This window comes from Chanodichthys erythropterus, chromosome 12 (genome assembly GCF_024489055.1).
Source record: "Chanodichthys erythropterus isolate Z2021 chromosome 12, ASM2448905v1, whole genome shotgun sequence".
Classification (NCBI taxonomy): domain Eukaryota; kingdom Metazoa; phylum Chordata; class Actinopteri; order Cypriniformes; family Xenocyprididae; genus Chanodichthys; species Chanodichthys erythropterus.
In genome coordinates, this window is record NC_090232.1 from 34,928,147 (window position 1) to 34,952,355 (window position 24,209).

General features: G+C 36.7%; 2 protein-coding genes across 3 annotated transcripts; one reads left to right on the top strand and one right to left on the bottom strand.

Moving 5' to 3' along the window:
* Window positions 1-1,544: 1,544 nt before the first annotated feature.
* slc43a3a (solute carrier family 43 member 3a) lies at window positions 1,545-13,455 on the top strand. Of its 2 annotated transcripts, none has more exons than XM_067403331.1 (13): window positions 1,545-1,615; window positions 4,215-4,912; window positions 5,019-5,148; window positions 7,746-7,792; window positions 7,884-7,960; window positions 8,031-8,123; window positions 8,271-8,410; window positions 9,348-9,487; window positions 9,583-9,723; window positions 11,477-11,584; window positions 11,683-11,869; window positions 11,950-12,070; window positions 13,152-13,455. In XM_067403331.1, the coding sequence occupies exons 2-13, from the start codon at window positions 4,720-4,722 to the stop codon at window positions 13,293-13,295; spliced, it is 1,521 nt and encodes a 506-aa protein (XP_067259432.1). In that variant the 5' UTR covers window positions 1,545-1,615; window positions 4,215-4,719; the 3' UTR covers window positions 13,296-13,455. The 2 variants fall into 2 exon arrangements, with proteins under 2 accessions (XP_067259432.1, XP_067259430.1); XM_067403329.1 differs by lacking the exon at window positions 1,545-1,615 and adding an exon at window positions 1,745-1,849.
* Window positions 13,456-14,016: 561 nt separating this feature from the next.
* Window positions 14,017-23,831, bottom strand: cabp2a (calcium binding protein 2a). Its single transcript, XM_067403332.1, has 7 exons — window positions 23,790-23,831; window positions 22,308-22,526; window positions 19,163-19,193; window positions 18,334-18,468; window positions 18,100-18,209; window positions 14,994-15,141; window positions 14,017-14,248 (listed from the first exon to the last, which is right to left on the bottom strand). The coding sequence occupies exons 1-7, from the start codon at window positions 23,829-23,831 to the stop codon at window positions 14,223-14,225; spliced, it is 711 nt and encodes a 236-aa protein (XP_067259433.1). The 3' UTR covers window positions 14,017-14,222.
* Between the last annotated feature and the right edge of the window lie 378 nt (window positions 23,832-24,209).

Consider the following 24,209-nt stretch of genomic DNA (forward strand, 5'->3'; position numbering starts at 1 on the left):
AAAGTTCGGTTTTACAATGGGGACAATCTCAGAAGGATGAACAAATAATGTTTGTGGTCATCGCATTAAAAATAACATTTGAAGTGCTGGGGGAAAAATGTGTGTGCGTGTCTAATTACAGACACGGCATTTTTAAACAGTCCCAATAGCTTCGTCTTTATTGCAATCAATAAAACTGGTTTATTGGCAAATTAGGTAAATGTGATAACTACATTAAAATATAAATACAACATTAAAAAGTCAACCATAGATGGTTTTGTGTCGATGTACAACGACTACAGAATGAACAGCTAACAGTTCACCGGAAGTGCTCAAGCTGGCTTAACGACAACCAGGAAGTAACCCGTGCATATAGTCCATTGAATAAAGTCATTATTTTTGAGCACAAAAAATATTCTCGTCACTTCATAAAATTAAGGTTGAACCACTGTAGTCACATGGACTATTGTAACAATGTCTTTAGTAGCTTTCTGAGCCTTGAAATTGGTTATGTCTATAGGGAGCTCAGAAAGCTCTCAGATTTTATAAAAAAAAATATCTTAATTTGTGTTCCAAAGATGAAGTCTTACGTGTGAAAGACATGAGAGCGAGTAAATAATGACAGAAATTTCAGTGGGTGAACTAACTCTTTAAGTGGAGAATCTTCAACACATATAAGGAACCATTTCTGCTGTATAAATTGGCTGTGGCACATTTCACACATAATGCAGCCTTTCTTTAAAAGTATCTGAGATACAAATAGATTGTCACCAATGAGGAGTTATACTCTAGGAGACTCAGATCAAAAATATAAAACCATCTAGCATTGTTCATAATGTCTCAGGACATAAATAGGAAGAGTTTCTGGCAGGTGACATACGCCTCAGCACTGAAGTAAGACAGGTTTATATTTACATCACAAGATGAATGCGAACTCAGCTGCAAGGGCTGACACACTAGGTGGCAAAACCAAGAAAGAGCAGATCACCAGTTTTTCACTGAGCTGACAAGAGGAGAATCCAGAGAGGTTAGGATCAGTTGCAGACTGTTTATATCTGCCAAATGTGGCAGTGTATGAAATAATTGATCAAACACTGCATGGTGCACAACAGATGACTCATGATGTTGAGAAGAGCAGGTGAGCCGTGAGAGGGCTGGTTAGGGCTCTCTTGGCTCCATCTAGTGTCCATCAGAGGATACAACAGTGAATGGTCTGATGGAAAAATGTTACAAAGCAAAGGATATTTTTGTGTTCTGTTCTTCCCAAAGAAAATAATGATTTAATCAAGGCATACATTTTGGGCCAAACAGTCTGAATTATATATATATATATATATATATATATATATATATATATATATATATATATATATATATATATATATATATATATATTTATTTCAGTTATTTACAAAAAACAAGTGTATTTTAGGAGACCCATGATCAAACACACAAAGGCTTAATGTCAATCCACAAGAGGGAGCCAGATGGCCACAAGATTTAATTATCTATTCAACCAGACAGGGTAGATGTAGGTCAGGAACTTTAAATCCATTATTCAACCTTACCTGGTCATATCCTTGCTTTCACATGCTCTTCTTTCCCTTACACATCTGACACTCTGCACTGAAAAAAGGTACAAAATACAGTATATACAAGCCTGTATATAATATATTTTTTGCTAAAAAAATCTGTAATCTGTAATATTAGTTTGTGCTAAACGTTCTTGTCCACTTGTGATTACCCTAAATTGTCAGGCTCATGAACGCGCACAAACGTGCACAGGTTAAAAACTGTTGTTCAGATCGAAACGGGAATTTACAGCGCTTCAGCAATTCCGTCCTTCACATCAATGAGGCAGAAGACCGTTGTGAGTAGATGTCACTTTGTATGGAGAAACTATTATTTACATTTTAATTTTAATTACTTAACTGATGCCCATACTTTGTGTATTAGGCTACTGCTCACGACTGGACTGGAAAGTCAACAGAATTAATTTCATTTTAGATGGTTTTAATTTAATGTGATGCTATTTTATGATTATACCGGATATCGCCTGCATCTGTTATATGTTTTACATTATCCGAAAAAACGGTGGACTAGGAAAACTGTTGTTCTTGTTAGAGAGATTAGAGCGCGCAGACATGGTAATCTGGATTAGTCAACTGTCCACACAGAGCGCGCGCATGTGTGCCATCGGTGATCAACTTCAGTTTTACCCTAATGTCACATTTCAAGAAAACTAGACACTGCAGCAGCATATCTTAACTGTTAAATCTCAATTATGTAAGGGATAGTGTACAGCCAGCCGGTGATTATCGGGGTGATCAAATACCTCCGTTTGCATAAGGGTCTCTTTGCTATCTGGCTAAAGGTTAGCATGAGATGATTTGAGTCACCATGAAATCAAATATTATTATAAATGATTTATCTGTGCACATCTTTTAAAATTAAATAATTGAAAAAGAAATTAATGTGCCCTGTAACGGTCACTTGAGCATTCACTGTAATTCGAGGTAGAATAAGAACTGCGCATGTGTGTAGAGAATGTGAAAGGGCAGCAGAAGAGATAACCGCTCTACCGACTTTGTACTCTTTTCTCTTTTATTTTCCTTTTTCTATTCGTGACCTTAGTTGAATGTTTATTTGTATAATTTTCTCTCACTCAATCCCCATGTATGCGGACGAGTGTCACGATGTCTACGCCATTTTATTAAACCCGGGGAAAATACGCCAGCTCTCGCCTCACATGCATCTTTTCCTTACACATTTGTCTTTCTCTCTGGGCAACAACATTTCAACTCCGTGTTACAGCCCTTACTGATGACGTGTTTACTGGTGTGAGGGCGGGACAAACTGTCACTCACATGAGGTCACAGCAATAGAGTACCTCAGGGATGACGTGTTTTTGTAGGCCAACCCGGAAGTTAGCGGCACACGGGTTCCCTCGGTTGAAAGCCTATTCATTTTTCCCATAGACTTTTGGAAAATCGCAGAAAATAAGCTCTGTGTTTAACAAAGGGTTATGACACTTACACGTTTTGTCTATCAAGATAATCTTTACAAGTTAACACAACATTTATAGATTTTGAAGCCTAAATAAAGTCGTCAGATATAAAAGGCTAACAGTAGGCTATAAACGGACTACAGCACACCATGGTCGCGGATCAACGTCGTCACCACCAAGCTTCCTCAAACTTTATTTAGAAAACAACTTTATTTAAAAACATGCTCACTGATTATGATCTGCGCTGTGTATGAATACTTAACCACTTTTTCATGAGAAATGCTGAGGAAGTAGTCCCTTTTAGCAATTTGTTAGCAACCGCCGTTTTTAAGACACAGTAAAGGTTTAAAAAATCACAAGCGGGTAATAACTGGTGTGTTTTATGTCATAGATCAAAACGTGAAAGTATTTAGAGGCTTTGTTAACCACAGACCTTATTTCAGGCGATTTACCAAAAACCCATTCAAAAAAAACCATAGACTTTACGGCATTGGAACCAGAAGCCCTAAAATGCTAACTCGCTTCCGGGTTTTGCTTACAAAAACGCGTCATCCCTGAGGTACTCTATAGCAAACCACAACCATCCAATAAATTCACAATGGACAAACTCAAGTCCCGCCCTACATATTTTTTCTTTGAAAAGCTGTTTCACTCGAATATACATCACAACATATGAAATGTCTATTCCTAATTTAAAATTACATGGGTCTATTTCTTTCTTTTTTTATATATATTTCTTAAAACATAAAACATGAAATGACATACAAACAATAGCCAATTACACTTTTAATTTATTATTATTATTGTATTATTCTGAAATTCAAGATAATTTGTAAACTTTGCATCCATTCACATTCTTGTGTTATTGTTTTGATTGGGAATTACCGAGCCTCTAGCCATCTATTAATATTTAATGCTAGCCATAGTTAAATTACCTATGAGAATATGTCTCGTGACCATAATATGGTGCTAGTTACAGACTGTAATTTGCAATGCCCAAAAGACCAAAGTGATATGAAAGTAGCACAGATAAATGTCCAGTTTAGGGGTCATTAGCCTATATAAAAATATTTGGTTGCCACTCAGTGCTGACCAATTAGAATTTTAGAGATGTGTGGTATTGGTAGATAAAACTAGATATTAGATATGTGAATTCTTTATATTGATTACATGGAATAGTACCTGTAAAATTTAACTTAAACATTGCTTTGTCTGTCTCTTCTTGCAGTATTTCATAAACTTCAGACATATGCACTTTTAAAGAGGGTGAGAATTTAAGGGATAGGCATACAAACTCAAAGGATAGTAGCATACAGAGATGATGAGGACAAACATGCATGAATGGGATCACACAGATAGCTAGCATTAATCATAATAAATTCCTCCCTGTAGTGAATCTTTATGCATACTCCTTAAAAGTTGTCAAGTTGTGTTCAACAGCAGATCTATAGCTCCGTCTCTTGAGAAGAGCATGCACAACTTAAATTTAGTTCAAACACGTGTTCAAGCTTTATCTCCATTCTCCACCACCATATATTGGCTTGCATGGTGTGTTTCTGGTCAAATTTGACAAAGCTGTAACACACAAACAAGAGAAATGGATTAACGATTAGTTTAGTGAAAAAGGACAAAGCATTCAAGATTAAAATTAAGCTAAATAGATATATTGGCAAGCATATACAGTGTACTTTCCTATACAAGTGTTCCTGAACCTGACGGTTTGGACGCAGAGGATGCTGGGATGCAAGGGATCATCTGGGACGGGGGTGAGGTACAAGCTGACTCTGGCTACAGGACTGCTGGAGTGCTTGTGTTTTGCTGGAGTGGTGTTTGGCTGGGCATCTCTCGTGTTTGTCCTCAAGACAGATGGCTACTTCAGCGATCTATGCATAAATGTGACAGATGCTAGTGGAGAACTTGGCTCAGGTGAGGTCATTTACAACGGTGGCTTTTAATGTATTAGATGGTTCACTTCATTTTATGCTTTTCATTTTTGGTCTGTGTTTACCTGCTTATCTGTTTTTCTCTTTAGATTGCAGTCTGCAAGATGAGAATTTCTCTTTGGTCTTTACCGTGGCCTCGTTCATGAACAACTTTCTTACTCTGCCCAATGGATTTGTCTACGACCACTTTGGCACGATGGCAACGCGATTTTTGGCAATGTGAGTTAGTCTCTTGAAGCATGTAAATAAGAGATCAGGCAAGAATTAACAGAAATGCTGTGTCTCTCTGCAGCAGAGGCAAGAAGTTTATCTGATTGTGAGTGGGGTGTGCTTTAAGCAGATAGTTGAAATCATCGTGGGCGTTTGACTGGACTCCAAAAACAGGGCTTTGTGCATTGCAGCCATTAAAAAACAGCCCCTAAGTAAAATTTGTTGAGACTGCCAGAAATATTTGTAAGCTGTTGTGTAATGTTAGTTGCCACTTGTTCTCTACAAAACCTATAAAAAGGGAAACACTAAATCACCACAATAATATCTGAACAATAAAAGGGGTTAAGGGGGTTAAATATCACACCTTTTTGGCATAGATCCGAACTTAAATTCATGAAAGCTTTGGAATACAGGTTGGTCTCTTTTTAAACTCAGCAGATCATTGCAAAATTGAGAGCACTTCAAAAATGATAGTGTAAAAAATTTATAGAAGTTTAAGTTTACTGTAACGCAAATTTACTGAACAAGACCTTTTTTATATATTATACAAAAAATTATACACTATATTGCCAAAAGTATTGGGACACCCCTCCAAATCACTGAATTTGGGTGTTCCAATCACTTCCATGGACACAGGTGTATAAAATCAAGCACCTAGGCAAGCAGACTGCTTCTAGAAACATTTGTGAAAGAATGGGTCGCTCTCAGGAGCTCAGTGAATTCAAGTGCGGTACTGTGATAGGTTGCCACCTGTGCAATAAGTTTATTCATGAAATTTCCTCTCTACTAACTATTCCACAGTCAACTGTTAGAGGTATCATAACAAAGTGGAAGCAATTGGGAACAACAGCAACTCAGCCACGAAGTGGTAGGCCACGTAAAATCACAGAGCGGTGTCAGCGCATGCTGAGACTCACAGTGCGCAGAAGTCGCCAACTTTCTGCAGAGTCAATAGTTACAGACCTCCAAACCTCGTGTGGCCTTCAGATTAGCTCAAGAACAGTGTGTAGAGAGCTTCATGGAATGGGTTTCCATGGCCGAGCAGCTGCATCCAAGCCTTACATCACCAAGTACAATGCAAAGCGTCGGATGCAGTGGTGTAAAGCTAGTGATGGGCAGATCGAGGCTTCGTGAAACACTGAAACAGTTGAAGCAAATGTGCCGTAATGATTCGAGGCTTCGAAACAATCTGACACCCGTCTCCACGGTGACCCCTAGTGGTCAGAACAGTGGAAATGCAACAAAACTCAGGCCAAACATGCATTAACAAATGTATTGCAAAAGTTTTATTGAAAGTAAAATCAATGAAATGGAATTAACTAATCATCTAATAAGATTAAATATAGAGTGTCTGTATAATATGTGTCCTTTTATCAGTTTTAAAGGCTTGTTTCTTTGTTCCATGGCTCAAGCTAAACAGGCCAATAAGAGATTAATAACTACCATTATTCATTTTAATTATTCTAATGTATAATTAAAACATCTACAAATGTATAAAACTGATCAGAGATCAGGTAAAACCATAGGGTAAGGCCTTAGACACTTGTTCAATAGTTCTCAGTGTATCTGCATGATTCATGGGCTCACTTTATCATCGCCCTCTATCGGTGAACCATTGAAATTTCGAACTGTTTCGAAACAGTGATGACGTGATGAAGCCTCGTTTACTAAAATCACGTGACTTTAGCAGTTTGATACACGCTCCGAATCACTGATTCGAAACAAAAGATTCATGAAGCAGTGTTTTGAAATCGGCCATCACTATGTAAAGCACGTCGCCACTGGACTCTAGAGCAGTGGAGATGTGTTTTCTGGAGTGACAAAGCACGCTTCTCTGTCGGGCAATCTGATGGATGAGTCTGGGTTTGGTGGTTGCCAGGAGAATGGTACTTGCCTGACTGCATTGTGCCAAGTGTAAAGTTTGGTGGAGGGGGATTATGGTGTGGGGTTGTTTTTCAGTGGTTGGGCTTGGACCCTTAATTCCAGTGAAAGGAACTCTTAATGCTTCAGTTTTCCAAGATATTTTGGACAATTTCATGCTTCCAACTTTGTGGGAACAATTTGGGGATGGCCCCTTCCTGTTCCAACATGACTGCGCACCAGTGCACAAAGCAAGGTCCATAAAGACATGGATGAGCGAGTTTGGTGTGGAGGAACTTGACTGGCCTGCACAGAGTCCTGACCTCAACCCGATAGAACACCTTTGGGATGAATTAGAGCGGAGACTGTGAGCCAGGCCTTCTCGCCAACATCACTGCCTGACCTCACAAATGCAATTCTAGAAGAAGGGTCAAAAATTCCCATAAACACTCCAATAAAAATTGTGTAAAACCTTCGCAGAAGAGTTGAGGCTGTTGTAGCTCTGCAAAGGGTGTGCCAACGCCATATTAAACCCTACAGATTAAGAATGGGATGTCATTAATGTTTATGTGCAAGTAAAGGCAGGCGTCCCAAAACTTTTGGCAATGTAGTGTATATACTACAAAATTTGGACTCAAAATTGCTAAGCAAGCTGTGTTCCAAATTTTAAGTTAAGCAAACCATTTTAAATGAAATTGTGTACCTTTTTTATACCAGTGTTAACTGTATGATCATTGTTCTTTTAGATTTCTTTATACCACCGGCACGTTTATTGTGGCATTGTCCAGTAAAGGTAAAGACCCGACTGAAAAAAGTTAACTAATAATCACACATGACATGTGTCTATTTGGTATGATTAATTTTCTTTTTTTTTCCTCAAACAGCTCTCTCTTTTTTGCTTTTTCCTGCTCTGTCCTTCATAGCTGTGGGGGGTATTTTATTTCTGATGACAAATATTCAGGTATGTTCATGAATGATAATATTTCAGACATGTAATACATTAAGGGTATGCTTAATTGCTTATATTACAGGTGGGGAACCTCTTTGGCACTCATAGATCAACTATTATTACAGTTTATAATGGGGCCTTTGACTCTTCATCAGTTATCTTTCTTATCATTAAGGTAAGAAGCACACACACACACACACACACACACACACACACACACACACACACACACACACACACACACACACACACACACACACACACACACACACACACATACATTAGTCCTATGTTTTGTAACATTGTATAACCATTTCTGAAGGTGCTTTATGAGAAAGGCGTCTCTCTTCACTCCTCATTCCTCTTCCTCTCGGCCTGTAATCTTATTCATCTCCTTCGGACTCTCTTCCTTATGCCAAAATCACACATTCCTTATCCCATCCCAGAGGGCTACAAATATGGGTGAGTGAAATATTAAGTGGAATATATATTAAGGTTTGGAGTCAGTAAAATTAATTATTTTATTTAGCAAAGATGCATTATATCAAAAGTGACGTTTACATTGTTACAGAAGATTTTTATTTTAAATAATATGCCATTCTATTCATGGTATGACTTGTTAACTTTCATCAAAATTATATTAAGAAGCACAACTGTTTTCAACATTGATAATAATAATGTTTCTTAAACAGCAGATCAGCATATTAGAATGATTCTAAAGGATCATGTAACACTGAAGACTGGAGTAATGATGCTGAAATTTCAGCTTTGCCATCACTGACATAAATCACATTTTTGTAATATTTCACAATATTTCACACTATTACTGTTTTTACTGTATTTTGGTGAGAATAATAGTCTTTCACAATCATTAGAAATATTACTGACCCCAAACTGTAAGCAATAAGCAAAATCCGGTTTATATGAAACTTTTATATTATTTGCACAAAAAAAAAAAATTATATGTAATCAATATGTAAAATAAATTTGATACTATATTGTAGATAAAATAAACATAGTGTGTGTGTATATATATACACTCTATATTTAGGATATAAAAATAGACTTAGTGTGTATGTACACTCTAAAAAATAAAGATTCCAAAAGAGGGTTTTCACATTAATGACATAGAACGACCATAATTGGTTCCCCAAAGAACCTTTCAGTGGTCAGTTCTTAAAAGAACCATTTTTTCTTAGTGTGAAGAACATTTTAATAATCTAAAGAAACTTTTCACTATAAAGAACCTTTTGTGCAAAAGAAAGGTTCCATGGATGTTAAAGTTTATTCATGGAACCACTGATGCCAGTAAAGAAGCTTTATTTTAAGAGTTTATAGTACATAATTCATACTCTTAATCTTAATCCATAATAACTCAAATGCAAATCCTTATTTACAGGATGAGCTGTGCTAAATCAACTAGCTACAACGTTGAGCAGTGCGAGGCAAACCAAGACCCGAGTTCAGACAGAGGCAGAGGTGTAGATGATGAGCCACTGGAGACTGACTCACTACAGCTAACAGACAACTCTGAGAAAGGTGCCGCTTGGCCACCATAGATCTTACTTTGGTAGAAAATGAGTGGAACAAGATTTCTGACTGAAATTAAGTATATTCTTTTTTTCCCCCTATAGACAGTTTTAAGAGCTGTGTTCTTTCTTGGCTCTTCCTGTGGCACCTCATATGGCTGTCAGTCATGCAGCTTCGCCATTATTTCTTCATTGGAACTCTGAATCCAATGCTGAACAGACTGGCCAACCAAGACCCAGTCATTGGTAAACAAATAGATTTTGCACCATGGCCCATAAACTATCATATTTTAATATATTAAATATTTATACATTTTAAATATCTGTGTATATACACTAATGGTCAAAAGTTTGGAATCATTCAAATGTTTAATATTTTTGAAAGAAGTCTCTTATATTCACAAAGGCTGCTTATTTATGTGTTCAAAAATACAGTAAAGTATTATTGTGAAATATTATTACGATTTAAAATAACTGTATAATCCTTTAAAGGTGCCCTCGAATGAAAAATTGAATTTATCTTGGCATAGTTAAATAACAAGAGTTCAGTACATGGGAAAGACATACAGTGAGTCTCAAACTCCATTGTTTCCTCCTTCTTGTATAAATCTCATTTGTTTAAAAGACCTCCGAAAAACAGGCGAACCTCAACATAACACCAACTGTTACGTAACAGTCGGGGTGTACGCCCCAATATTTGCATATGCCAGCCCATGATTTCGGCATTACACAAGGGCAGCCAGTATTAACGTCTGGATCTGCACAGGTGAATCATCAGACTAGGTAAGCAAGCAAGGACAACAGCGAAAAATGGCAGATGGAGCAATAATAACTGACATGATCCATGATTACATGATATTTTTAGTGATATTTGTAAATTGTCTTTCTAATTGTTTCATTAGCATGTTGCTAATGTAGTGTTAAATGTGGTTAAAGTTACCATCGTTTCTTACTGTATTCACAGAGACAAGAGCTGTCGCTATTTTCATTATTAAACACTTGCAGTCTGTATAATTCATAAACACAACTTCATTATAAATCTCTCCAACAGTGTAGCATTTAGCCGTTAGAAATGGAGCACAGCCTCAAATCCATTCAGAATCAAATGTAAACAATATAACAGTATACTCACATGATCCGACACATGCATGCCGCATGCATGACGAACACTTTGTAAAGATCCATTTGAGGGTTATATTAGCCCTGTAAACTTTGTTTATGCACTGTTCAAGGTAAGCGCGAGCTCCGTGGGTGTGGAGCATGAGAATTAAAGGGCCAGTAGCCCTGAATCGGCTCATTTATAATGATGCCCCGAAATAGGCAGTTAAAAAAATGAATAAAAAAAAAATCTATGGGGTATTTTGAGCTGAAACTTCACAGACACATTCAGGAGACACCTTAGACTTATATTACATCTTTTTAAAAAAAGTTCTAGGGCACCTTTAATGGTAAAGCTGAATTTTCAGCATTATTACTTCAGTCTTCAGTGTCACATGACACTTCAAAAATCATTATGATCAAGAAACATTTCTTGTTATTATCAATGTTGAAAACTGCTGCTTAATGTTTTTGTGGAAACTGTGATATACTGTATATATTAAATTGGTTAAAAAATGTAATATATATAATTTAAATACAAATTTCAGTCAGTGACATTTCAAACAATGAATATTTCTGGAAATATCCCATATGCTGTGTGTGATCATTTTAATGGGCACTTTTTTACTGAAAAAAAGAAATGTATCATTAAAATCTATACTTACAACAGTTTTAATTAATTTAATTTAATTTTAATTCTACTTAAATGGCAAAATCTAATTAAAATTCTGCATCTTCTTTGATACACCAGTTCAGATTCAAGAATTTAATTGGATTTCGTTCGGTTGTAAATACAATTTTGAATGGTAACACACCTGGTAGGATAGTTTTCAAAAGCCTTACTGTGATAGGTGCAGAACTTATAGGTTATGACTATGATTTCTTTATCTCTATTTCTCAGTGAGCGAGTACACCAATGCGTTTGCTTTCACCCAGCTCTGTGGAGTTCTCTGTGCTCCCTGGAATGGCCTGCTAATGGACAGACACAAAAGAAAACCCCTAGGTTCAGGTTAGTTGGCAGAGAAATGTGAAGATTTGACTTCTAACAACGTTTACCCGAGATCCATTTTTCTTTCTCATTCCCACCCTTCCCACATCTTTTTGCAGGCATGTCTGAATGGGAAGCAGATATGCACTCATCCGTTCTGTCTCTCCTCCTCACCTCTCTGCAGTGCCTCTTGTTCTCCATCTGTGCAAGCATTCCGTTCCTCCCTCTCCAATACATGACATTCATCCTTCAGGTCCTTAATCGCTCCTTTCTGTATGGAGGAAATGCTGCATTCCTCAGCATAGCGTAAGTAAATAGGTTATATATAAATATCTCGATTGTTGCTAGACTGGCAGACTAAGTGCAATGAATCTGAATTCCTACAGGTTTCCAGCCTGCCATTTTGGAAAGCTGTATGGGCTAGTGATGTCTCTATCAGCTGTGGTGTCATTGCTGCAGTATCCCTGCTTCGCCCTCAACAAAGTTCTCGGAGGAGACCCCTTCTATGTAAATCTCTCATTTCCACAATGTCAACTTGAAAAGAGCTCATATACATACAGCAGCCCCAAAAGTATCTGGACACTTGCACTGAAAAAATAAAAACAAGTGTCATTAGGTGACATAAATGTATAGCACAAGTAAAACATTTCACAAATAGAGGTTTTAAATGGTAAAACAATATACTGAGATACTGTTGAAGACAAAAAGTATTGTCACACTTTCTGGTTCACAAATCTTAGTGGAACATGCCCGTTGATGTGAACTTAGTTTTGAGAAAAGGTCTAGCATAATTTCTTTGCAGATTGCAGATATTTTGTTGTCTAATGTAATGAAATTCATAAATATAAGTGTGTCCATTTAAGGTTTGAAATACTTTTTGGGGCTACTAGATGTTGATGCCTATGGAAGCCAATTTCTGCTAAAAATATTGCTTTGGTAAATCATAATTATGACATACAAAGTCATAATCATGACATAAAAAGTAATTTCTGCCATAATTATGATTTTGTTTATGTTGGAATTATGGCTAATCTCAATTTCTACTTTTTATTTCATAATTATGACTTGGTATGCTGTCATAAATTATTTTTCAAAATTGTAAATAATGATTATTGATTATTGAAGTACATTTTACAAGAAAATACCATTTCAGTTTTTCTAATTTTTACGTTTAATTCAATGTGTTATACTTGCAGTTTGTGAAATTTACTAGCAATTTCTAAGTTAAAATAGTTTATACACCAATATTTTTTCAGTGTATCTCATAATTTTTTAGGTATCTTGTAATTAATTATGACTTCATGTCAAAAGCATGATTATTATTTTTTTTTTTTTCATGTCAGAAATGGGCTTCCATACAATACCTGTGAATAGATTATGTGGTTAAATACTCACATACCAAAAAAGCATATAAAAAGTGAGTTCTTCACATCAAATGTGAAATCCATACAAAAGATCCCCATAACAATTTCCAGCAGCATTTGCTTAAATATTAAAATAGTATGAATTCTTCCTGTGAACACTGGACATAATCATTAACTTGCTTTTTCACCACTTTAACTGAGTAAATTATATTGTATTTCTGTAGGTGAACATCATCCTGACCTTCCTGACTCTAATGGCCTTCATTCATCCTGTCTATGTGTTTCGTCACTGCAGAGAACTGGCAAAACAGAGAGAGAATTCACAGAGCATTCTAGAAGCCTCGATACAGGAAATATCAATGTATTAATTTAAATAACTTCATCTGCAGAAGTACTTGATTATGCAGCTCTGTCCTGGCCTTAGCTTTTTGTAAATGACAAAGGGAATAGTAATAAGCATTGTGATTGTATATTCTCAACTTTTTACCACCATTTTAGAGATTCAAATGTTCAGAAATAAGAGTTAACAGTCAGAGATTTAAATGAATTCCATTTAATTGTATTAGTTATTGAATATTTACAATCTTTATGAATACAGAAAATAACAATAAAAATATTTAACTTTTTTATAGTGTTGTTGGCAAGAACAGATAGTTAGAAAAAAACATTGGTTTAAACACAAACATATGCAAAGAGAGATCACATGGGTGTCAGAAACAGGTTTTTACTAGGGATCTTCAGGTATTTGTGTCCAATAATTCTAGACACTTCCAGAGTTTTATGATATCCAGTTTTGCATGCTAAAATCCTGCATTAACACAGTCCTAAAAGCATCATACAGGAACTCTAGACCCATTAGCCAGTGGTTTACCTACTAAAACACACATAATACTGATTTATATCTGCCTTTGCATTGTCAGTCCACAATGACCATATACATCTCATATACAATTTTCAGTAGTTAAAATTTTTATAGCATGCTTTTATAGAAAATGTGTGCTACAGACTATGGTCTTTACCCTTACAACTCTGAACAGATGATGAAACTTCTTTAAAAAATGAGTTAATTTGTTGTGGTCTTTTGTATAATTTGACTTTAGGTCATGGTTAGTTGGTTGGAACTAAGTTTTTCCTTTCTTTTTTATCATAAAAACAAGCCAATCTGTGAAATAAAGTTCTCTATATGGAGAAAGAGTATGGTTTAATTACATAAGGTGTTTAATTAAAGGAGACGCATAGTATTTCACTTTCCACATTAGGAGTTGGCAAACTGATTGTTCTCTCCCTTTGTCATGTTAGCGAGACATCATTCGGACAAACTCTGTGGAGGGTAAGGTGAAAAACAGTTAGTTTGTCCATGCAAAACAAACAAACCAAAACTTTATTTTATACATTATGTGCAAGCAAAGACTATAGAATAAATAATACAAGACGTGTCACTCGTATTGTTTTGAATGGGAAAAAGTGTAACGCGCAATATGGCGGAATAAGTCCCGCCTTCTAAATAAGAGCCAATCACCGACTGGTAAAGTCATTGCGTCACTGCAGCAGCCGTTAGAAGCACCGGTTTCTATAGAAACAGTCAGACGCGCGCCTCTGAAACATGGCAGAAGAGACGCGCATTTAGGTCTGTGCATGCGCATTAGTTTGATCCAGCCTAAAAAATAGAGTTTTTTTGTCATGATTCGAGCGTTTGGATAAAACATTTATAAGACAGCTATTGTCAGATTTCATTGGTGATTTCAAATATGAAATGTAATCGTAAGGTTGGTGAACAGTTTTGGAGAATTCTATCCATTCAAAGGGATAGGAGCTGCATGATGCCCAGGATGCCCGAGAGGCGTTTCAAAGATGGCCGCCGAGTGAAATGACTTGTCTTAAAGGGACTTTGTTGGGGGGGGGACTTTTCATAAGTTTTTTTATGAAAACTTATGAAAAGTGCTTTTTTATATCATAAGATCAGGGGAAATGTGTTTTCTCATTTAAAAATAATGCATGCAGTGCCATCCATAAAACATGTACTAAACAGAAATAATAATAATAATAATAACAATTCCAGTTCTAACCTTCAAAGTCAACCAGCCCGTCTCCATTGAGGTCAACATCCCTGAGGATCTCATCAATCTCTCTGTGGTTGAGCTGCTCTCCCATCAGTTTCTTCATGGCTTCCCTCAGTTCAGCCAGACTGATCTGACCATCACCATTGGAATCAAACTGAGACAAAGAGATCAATTAAAAGATTAGTTTACAGAAAATTGTGTGACTTCAGAAGACTTGGGAATACAGTAGGCTAAACAAATCATTGACTACTATGGTGCTTTTTAGTGATTTTCTGCTATAGATTTTAAAGTCTATGTCTACACCTGGACGTGAATAGCATTAGTATGCATTAAAGTAATAAAAAAGGACAGGAAATACATTTATAATGTTATTCTTAAATAAAGGCTGTTTTTTTTTCTTAAACTTTTTATTCATCAAAGAATCATGAAAAAATTATTACAATTTCCACCAAAATATTAAGCATCACAACTGTTTTCAACATTTTTAATAATAAGAAAGAATGATTTCTGAAGGATCAGTAACTGAAAATTCTGCTTTGCCATCAGAGCAATTACTTACGATTTAAAATATAAAACAGTTAAATTAATATATATATATATATATATATATATATATATATATATATATATATATATATATATATATATATATATATATATATATTTTTTTTTTTTTTTTTTTTAAATGGTGATATATTGTACTAAAAGTGGTTCTTTGGCTCGTAATCATAGTTAAAGTTTAAGTGCAGTATAGCACCAAATCTTGGGTCTTCACTGGTTCTTTGGGGTGGATAAGGTGCTTTATACAGTGGTGTGAAAAAGTGTTTGCCCCTTTCCTGATTTTTTATTTTTTTTTGCATGTTTGTCACACTTTAATGTTTCAGATCATCAAACAAATTTAAATATTAATCAAAGATAACACAAAATGCAGTTTTTAAATGAAGCACTTTTTCACACAGGGCCATGTGGGTTTGGATTTTGTTTTCCCTTCATAATAAAAAACTTCATTTAAAAACTGCATGTTGTGTTAACTGGTGTTATCTTTGATTAATATTTAAATTTGTTTGATGATCTGAAACATTAAAGTGTGACAAACATGCAAAAAAATAAAAAATCAGGAAGGGGGCAAAAACTTTTTCACACTACTGTAGCACTACTGCCATACAAAGAACCTGTTAAGCCCCTTTAAAAGGTTCTTTATGAGCCAAAGAACCACCGTTGGTGTTGTTTAGCACCATTTTTGTTGAAGAAATAAAATGCGATATGGCATCTCTTATGGGTTCTACATAGCACCATTTGACAAAGGTTCTGTAGAGCACCTTTATACAGTGGGTACGGAAAGTATTCAGACCCCCTTAAATCTTTCACTCTTTGTTATATTGCAGCTATTTGCTAAAATCATTTAAGTTCATTTTTTTTCCTCATTAATGTACACACAGCACCCCATATTGACAGAAAAACACAGAATTGTTGACATTTTTGCAGATTTATTAAAAAAGAAAAAAACTGAAATATCGCATGGTCCTAAGTATTCAGACCCTTTGCTGTGACACTCATACATTTAACTCAGGTGCTGTCCATTTCTTCTGATCATCCTTGAGATGGTTCTACACCTTCATTTGAGTCCAGCTGTGTTTGATTATACTGATTGGACTTGATTAGGAAAGCCACACACCTGTCTATATAAGACCTTACAGCTCACAGTGCATGTCAGAGCAAATGAGAATCATGAGGTCAAAGGAACTGCCCGAAGAGCTCAGAGACAGAATTGTGGCAAGGCACAGATCTGGCCAAGGTTACAAAAAATGTTTTGCTGCACTTAAGGTTCCTAAGAGCACAGTGGCCTCCATAATCCTTAAATGGAAGACGTTTGGGATGACCAGAACCCTTCCTAGAGCTGGCCGTCCGGCCAAACTGAGCTATCGGGGGAGAAGAGCCTTGGTGAGAGAGGTAAAGAAGAACACAAAGATCACTGTGGCTGAGCTCCAGAGATGCAGTTGGGAGATGGGAGAAAGTTTTAGAAAGTCAGCCATCACTGCAGCCCTCCACCAGTCGGGGCTTTATGGCTGAGTGGCCCGACGGAAGCCTCTCCTCATTGCAAGACACATAAAAGCCTGCATGGAGTTTGCCAAGATGGTGAAAAATAAGATTCTCTGGTCTGATGAGACCAAGATAGAACATTTTGGCCTTAATTCTTAGCGGTATGTGTGGAGAAAACCAGGCACTGCTCATCACCTGTCCAATACAGTCCCAACAGTGAAGCATGGTGGTGGCAGCATCATGCTGTGGGGGTGTTTTTCAGCTGCAGGGACAGAACGACTGGTTGCAATCGAGGGAAAGATGAATGCGGCCAAGTACAGGGATATCCTGGACGAAAACCTTCTCCAGAGTGCTCAGGACCTCAGACTGGGCCAAAGGTTTACCTCCCAACAAGATAATGACCCTAAGCACACAGCTAAAATAACGGAGGAGTGGCTTCACAACAACTCTGTGACTGTTCTTGAATGGCCCAGCCAGAGCCCTGACTTAAACCCAATTGAGCATCCCTGGAGAGACCTAAAAATGGCTGTCCACCAATGTTTACCATCCAACCTGACAGAACTGGAGAGGGTCTGCAAGAAGGAATGGCAGAGGATCCCCAAATCCAGGTGTGAAAAACTTGTTGCATCTTTCCCAAAAAGACTCATAGCTTTATTAGATCAAAAGGGTGCTTCTACTAAATACTGAGCAAAGGGTCTGAATAGTTAGGACCATGTGATATTTCAGTTTTTCTTTTTTAATAAATCTGCAAAAATGTCAACAATTCTGTGTTTTTCTGTCAATATGGGGTGCTGTGTGTACATTAATGAGGAAAAAAATTAACAAATGATTTTAGCAAATGGCTGCAATATAACAAAGAGTGAAAAATTTAAGGGGGCCTGAATACTTTCCGTACCCACTGTAGATAGGGTGGTTCTCCTATGATTATGAGCCAAGAACCACTTTTAGTGGGGAAAAAAAAAAACACTTTTTTTTTTTTTTTTAGACTGTTTTTTAATGCTGAACTTTAATGCTGTTATTATAAAGGTATATGTAAATACAGTTATTGTTTTCAAAAGTATGGAACTCCAACCTCTCTAAAAGCATCTCTCAGTTCTTTCACTCCAATCATGTCTGCAGTCTCAGCCAACATCTTTGGGCCCATCAGGTCTACAAAGTCCTCGAAGTCCACTCTACCGCCACCTAGTGAACAAACACACAATCATGTAAGAAGTATCATGAATAGAGCCCATATGAGTGGTTCAGATATTTATGCTCCTCTGAGTCTGTTCTTGATAATTAAGTACACAGTAAGTTTGCCACTCACAGATTTGCTGACTGAGTTCAATCAGCTCCATCTCTGTGGGCATGTAGCCCATCGTCCTCATGCATTCGCCCAGATCCTTACAGGTGATGAAGCCGTCCTTATCTTTGTCAAACTCTCTAAAGGCTTCTTTCAGCTCTGGAGGCAAAGAAAGGTTGAGAGAGAGAGAGAGAGAGAGAGAGAGAATCTTCCTCACTTTTTGTTGACATTAATATGTAATCTGGCAGTAAGAGGATTCTGAAGGATAAAGGTACGGCAATCGTTTGTTGAAGGAATAGTTCATCCAAAACTACTTATACACTTATGCAATTGCAAAGCAGTAGCCAATGTTTTTCTTCCATAGAACACAAAAGGAGAAAATGAAACCTAAGAGTCTGTCAGGCTCAGCGGTCCATAAGTTTTATAAGGTGTAAGAGCAGACTGAAATGTAATCAGTTCGGCTAAAAATTAAATTTAAATCACAGCTGTTTTCAAGACAGTAAAAAACCTTGCTTTTTTTTTTTTTTTTTTTATGTGCAAATGTGTGTGGAACATTCTTTGAATTTCTCCTTTTGTGTTCCACAGGACAAAGAAAAGGCCTGGAAAGACATGAGCGTGAATAAATGATTTCCCTTATTTGAGTGAATTATTCCTTTAAATTTATCTTACCAAGGGATTTAGAGGAGACTGAAGGTAGATTTTTATACACAAACAGAGAGAGGTAATGGTAAGAATCCATGTGGAAAGAGGGAGAGAAGTCACGAAGTGAAGGAATCGTATTACTTTGGTTGGTGGGTGGGTTTATCGCTCTTAATGAAATAAAGCGTATCAGTGATGTTGGATATTTCTGTACCTTCAATTTCCTCTGGCCGTAGATCTCTGTCCTGTAGTGAGTACAGATTTCAAAGAGACATGCAGAGACAAACTATTAGGACAAACACATAATTACGTAGACAGGCACATATATACATAAACACACACACTCACACACAATTATTTATTCATCCAATGTTATGGATCCACATCACAAATACATTGGACACAAATGCATTGGACTGTGCTTGTTGAACTGTCACTCAAAGTACATTGTACCAGCGAGCCTCGCGCACACCTGTCATTGTTGCCGAGGGCAACCATCTGCACACCGTTGCATGAACACGCGGGTGAATGAATGGAGCATTAGTCTCTGATTACCGGTAAAATCACAAGTAAAAACAAAGGGAGCGCCTGCATATAAAATGAGCTTCACACATAATATTAATGTAGTATCTTCTCTTCTCCTTTCCTGGGAATGATTAATCTGATCCTGAATGACTGTTTTGAAATGTTCTTCTTGAAAAAGTCCACAAAACCCTGCAGGTATAAAGCCCATTTTGGGCTTAGCCACTGTTTTACCTATACAGTCACATATGCCTCCCTCATTCACCACAATATGAAAATGTATAATTAATATGTATTTAATATAATGTTCTTCTAAGATTTTAACTAAATATTCCTAATTAATATTTTTCTTAGCATAAATAAGGTTCATTTTGTGCAGTTTGTTAATCACCCCTTGATAATATTGAGTGTTATAAAGTTATCCAAGGATAGAAAAACAAACACATGGGATTGCGTGTCGTCAGATATTCATGTTTGTGGAAATGTAGAAACTCAGTCATTAAAACATTATCAGCCTAAAAAAAGAACAAGCAGAGCGATGAAATCTCATCTGAATCAACATTTACACATTACATAAGTAAGATAATAACAAATGGTAGAGTGATTTAGATTTTGATCTGATTGACTGAGCCTGTGTTTTGGCAGTGGCCAGCCAGAACATATTCACACAGCTGGGGAGTATTTAGGCTGATTACTACCATGAATTGGCAAGCATGATGAAAGCAGCAGTAGGATAAGGTCACTATGGTGAACAGATTACAAGAGTCCAGGTTGCCAGGCATCAAATGGAGTTCACATATTGTATTTTGTGAAAATCAGGTATGCACTCAGTCATTTGAACATACATACAATATATAGTTTTTACATAGCCTGTTCAACACACACCCTAGAGCCTCACTGAGTGTCGCACATCCTCAGCCTACTATAATCAGATAAGACTTTAGAATACATAGTGATATTACTTAGTGATATTATTTGGGAAAAAAAGGCTTAAGCTAAATAAATAAATCTGTCAAAAACAATTTCAGGGAAATTTTCCATCAGTTTTGTCTTTGTAGCAATTTCTGCAGCTTACACCCTGCCCAGAGTTTCTATCCACACAAAAAGGATTCTGGGATTATCAGACAGCTGTAGACATTGATACGAAACATTAAGCTACTATGAAACAATGCAGTTGTTCTTTTTCTCCAAGTGTTTTTGTATTTTTATCCACATCATCCACCAGACTAACATAAGGATCCGATAGAACCAACTGCCATTGGTAGGTGAAAAATCTAAATTTGACCTCTCTTTGCAAAGACATGCATAATAATAGTCGTTTTCTGGTCCAACAAAGACATAAGACGTTATACCAAGATTCCCCCATAAGTAAAAAAGAACATTATGCTAATGGAATATATATATATATACATATCGACAGCAGAAGGATATTACAGTGTCTCAGTCCCATTAATCAATACTGTAGGGTACAGGATCTAAATTGCCATCTTCAAAACTACCTATTTCTTTTTCTACTTTACTGGTTTTCACATTCAGGTATATACACTATATTGTCAAAAATATTGGGACACCCCTCCAAATCATTGAATTCGGGTGTTCCAATCACTTCCATGGCCACAGGTGTATAAAATCAAGCACCTAGGCATGCAGACTGCTTCTACAAACATTTGTGAAAGAATGGGTCGCTCTCAGGAGCTCAGTGAATTCAAGTGCGGTACTGTGATAGGTTGCCACCTGTGCAGTAAGTCCATTTATGAAATTTCCTCACTACTAAATATTCCACGGTCAACTGTTAGAGGTATCATCACAAAGTGGAAGCAATTGGGAACAACAGCAACTCAGCCACGAAGTGGTAGGCCACGTAAAATCACAGAAAGGGGCATTTTGGACAATTTCATGCTCCCAACTTTGTGGGAACAGTTTGGGGATGGCCCCTTCCTGTTCCAACATGACAGCACACCAGCGCACAAAGCAAGTTTCATAAAGACATGGATGAGCGAGTTTGGTGTGGAGGAACTTGATTGGCCTGCGCAGACTCCTTACTTCAACCCGATAGAACACCTTTGGGATGAATTAGAGCGGAGACTGTGAGCCAGGCCTTCTCGTCCAACATCACTGCCTGACCTCACAAATGCTCTTCTAGAAGAATGGTCAAAAATTCCAATAAACACACTCCTAAACCTTGTGGAAAGCCTTCCCAGAAGAGTTGAGGCTGTTATAGCTGCAAAGGGTGGACCAACTCCATATTAAACCCTACGGAGAATGGGATATCATTAAAGTTCACGTGCACGTAAAGGCAGGTGTCCCAAAACTTTTGGCAATATAGAGTGTGTATATATATATCAACAATGCAAAATGGTATTGTGTAAATTGTGTAGAAGTCGTTGCTTTGATATGAGAAAGAATGTCCGGGAAAAAGAATTTCAGTGATGTCATTTGAAGTAACCAATATAGAGGAACCATTTTGGATCAAGTCATGCGTTCAATATCATGTGACAGGATGTGATATCATTCAGACACCTGCAAAGGACCACATGGATATGAAACAAAGTTACTAACTCTCTCTTAGCCATTTGAAAAAATTCATGTTTTCAGTCGCTCATACGCATGTCCCGAAACATCATGTCATTCGGTACATCCGCTGTAAAACATGGAAATTCCTCTAATCAGGAATGTGATATGATGGGTCATTATGGAAGTAATGGGGAGAAATGGATTTGACTGAAGATGGAAAAGACAAACAATAATTATATGATTCCTTGATGGAATTCTGTCTCTGATTTTCTCCTCATTATGCATTGTTTAAGAAAGGTGTGTTTATAAGCGTGTGTACATACGAGTTGAGCCTGAGCGAAGCTCTGTCGCAGGAAGATGCAGGCGGGGCCCACAATGTTGTGTAGCATGGTACAGTTCTGAACCAGTGCACTTAACGGCTCCTCAAACTGCTGACCTTCCCCTAACTCTTCATCATCCTCATCCTCCGCTGCCACATCACCGATGGCTCCTAACATGGCGGTTGCCAATGGCAGCCCGCTGCCTTCCAGGGGCTGGCTCCCCTTTCCAAGGAACCATTTCATTATGCACCAAACAAAAATTCACATTCTGACAAGTTCTTGCAGCATCCTGCTGATGTCTATACTATAAATTACATTAAGTCCCCCACTCCCCCACCAAAGAATAAGTTAAAGGGATAGTTCTCCGAAAAATGCTTCTTTCGTCTTTCTTCTGTGGAACAGAAAAGAAGTTTAGCAGAATGTTCGACCTGTTCTCTTCCATGTACTGTAATTAAAGTGGATGGGGACCAGGGATGGACAATATGAAGTGTGCTCTATATTCCAAGCCTTCTAAAGTCACGTGATTGCTTTGTGATGAGAGAAAAAGTAATTTTAAGTTATTTGAATTCTAATGTATTTACTTGAAATCTTAAAAATCTAGATTGAAAGCCATGGTCATCTTTGTAATAGTGCAGCTTGGACATTCTGCTATAAATATGCAAGGATGAAAGAAATTCATATTTGGAACAACATGAATTGTGAGTAAATATTGACTGAATATTTTCAATTTATCACTTCATACTATCGTTTAAAATTTTTAGTTTTTTTTTAAGGAATTAATACTTTTATTCAGGAAGGATGCATTAAATTAATCACAATGACGAAAATAAAGACATTCAGAATTATTATTAAAAATAATATTATGAATTATTATTAATCTATTTTTAAACAAGAGAAGTTGAAAAAAAGTGAAAGTGAGAGAAATCTTGAAAAAAAGTATCAAGGCTTCCACAAAAATATTAAGTACCACAATCATTTCAACATTGATAATATATAATAAGAAATATTTACTGAGCACTAAATCAGCAAAATTATTTCTGAAGGATCATGTGACACTGAATGCGAGAGTAATTGTTGCTGAAAATTCAGCTTTGCCATCACATAAATATGTTAATGTTAAAATAAATTAAAATAGACAACGGTTGTCTTAAATTATAAAAATATTTTTTCTGTATTTTTATTAAATAAATGCAGCCTTGGTGAGCATAAGAGATTTATATCAAAAACATTAAAAAAAATCTTACCAACCCCAAACGTTTAAGTTCGGTGAACTATCCCTTTAAGTTTGTACACTAAGTATTGCTGAATTAACACAGTTGATTAAAAATAGCTTATTTATCGCACACACTTTATGCCAAAGGCCAAATAAGCATGAATAATAATTTTTATAAATCAGTCTCACTAAACTACAACTTCCAAAAAACAGTAATCTACAGACTACATCTACATCCTTTTTAAAAGTTAATTTAAAAACAGATATCTTACCTTCTTCATACTGCTTCTTTTAGATGGTTTTGCTCCCATCATTTGTATTTCTCTAATTCTCACTGCTCCAACTCTTTCTTGTCATCTCTGTCCCTCCCTCTGTCTCTCCCCCTCCCTCTTTATCACTCACTCTTGGTTTCTGTCCTCAGATTATTACATAAACTTTGCGACATACGATCCCCGTTTTCAGAATATCCCAAGAGGGGGGGCGGAGTTGCTTAAACAAGAGGTGATGGGTAGTGATGTTAAAAACAGTCACGTCATGTTTTGAGATCAGTAAGACCTGTTCCCTCAGCCAGAAACGGTATTTCCAGGATTTTCTGAGCGCACTAATCCTGATGCTCTCGAATCTTGCATCTGTTGTCTGTTTTCTCTCTCACTGCATGTTCTTTCGTGCCCTTTGTTTCTTTTGCCATGTTA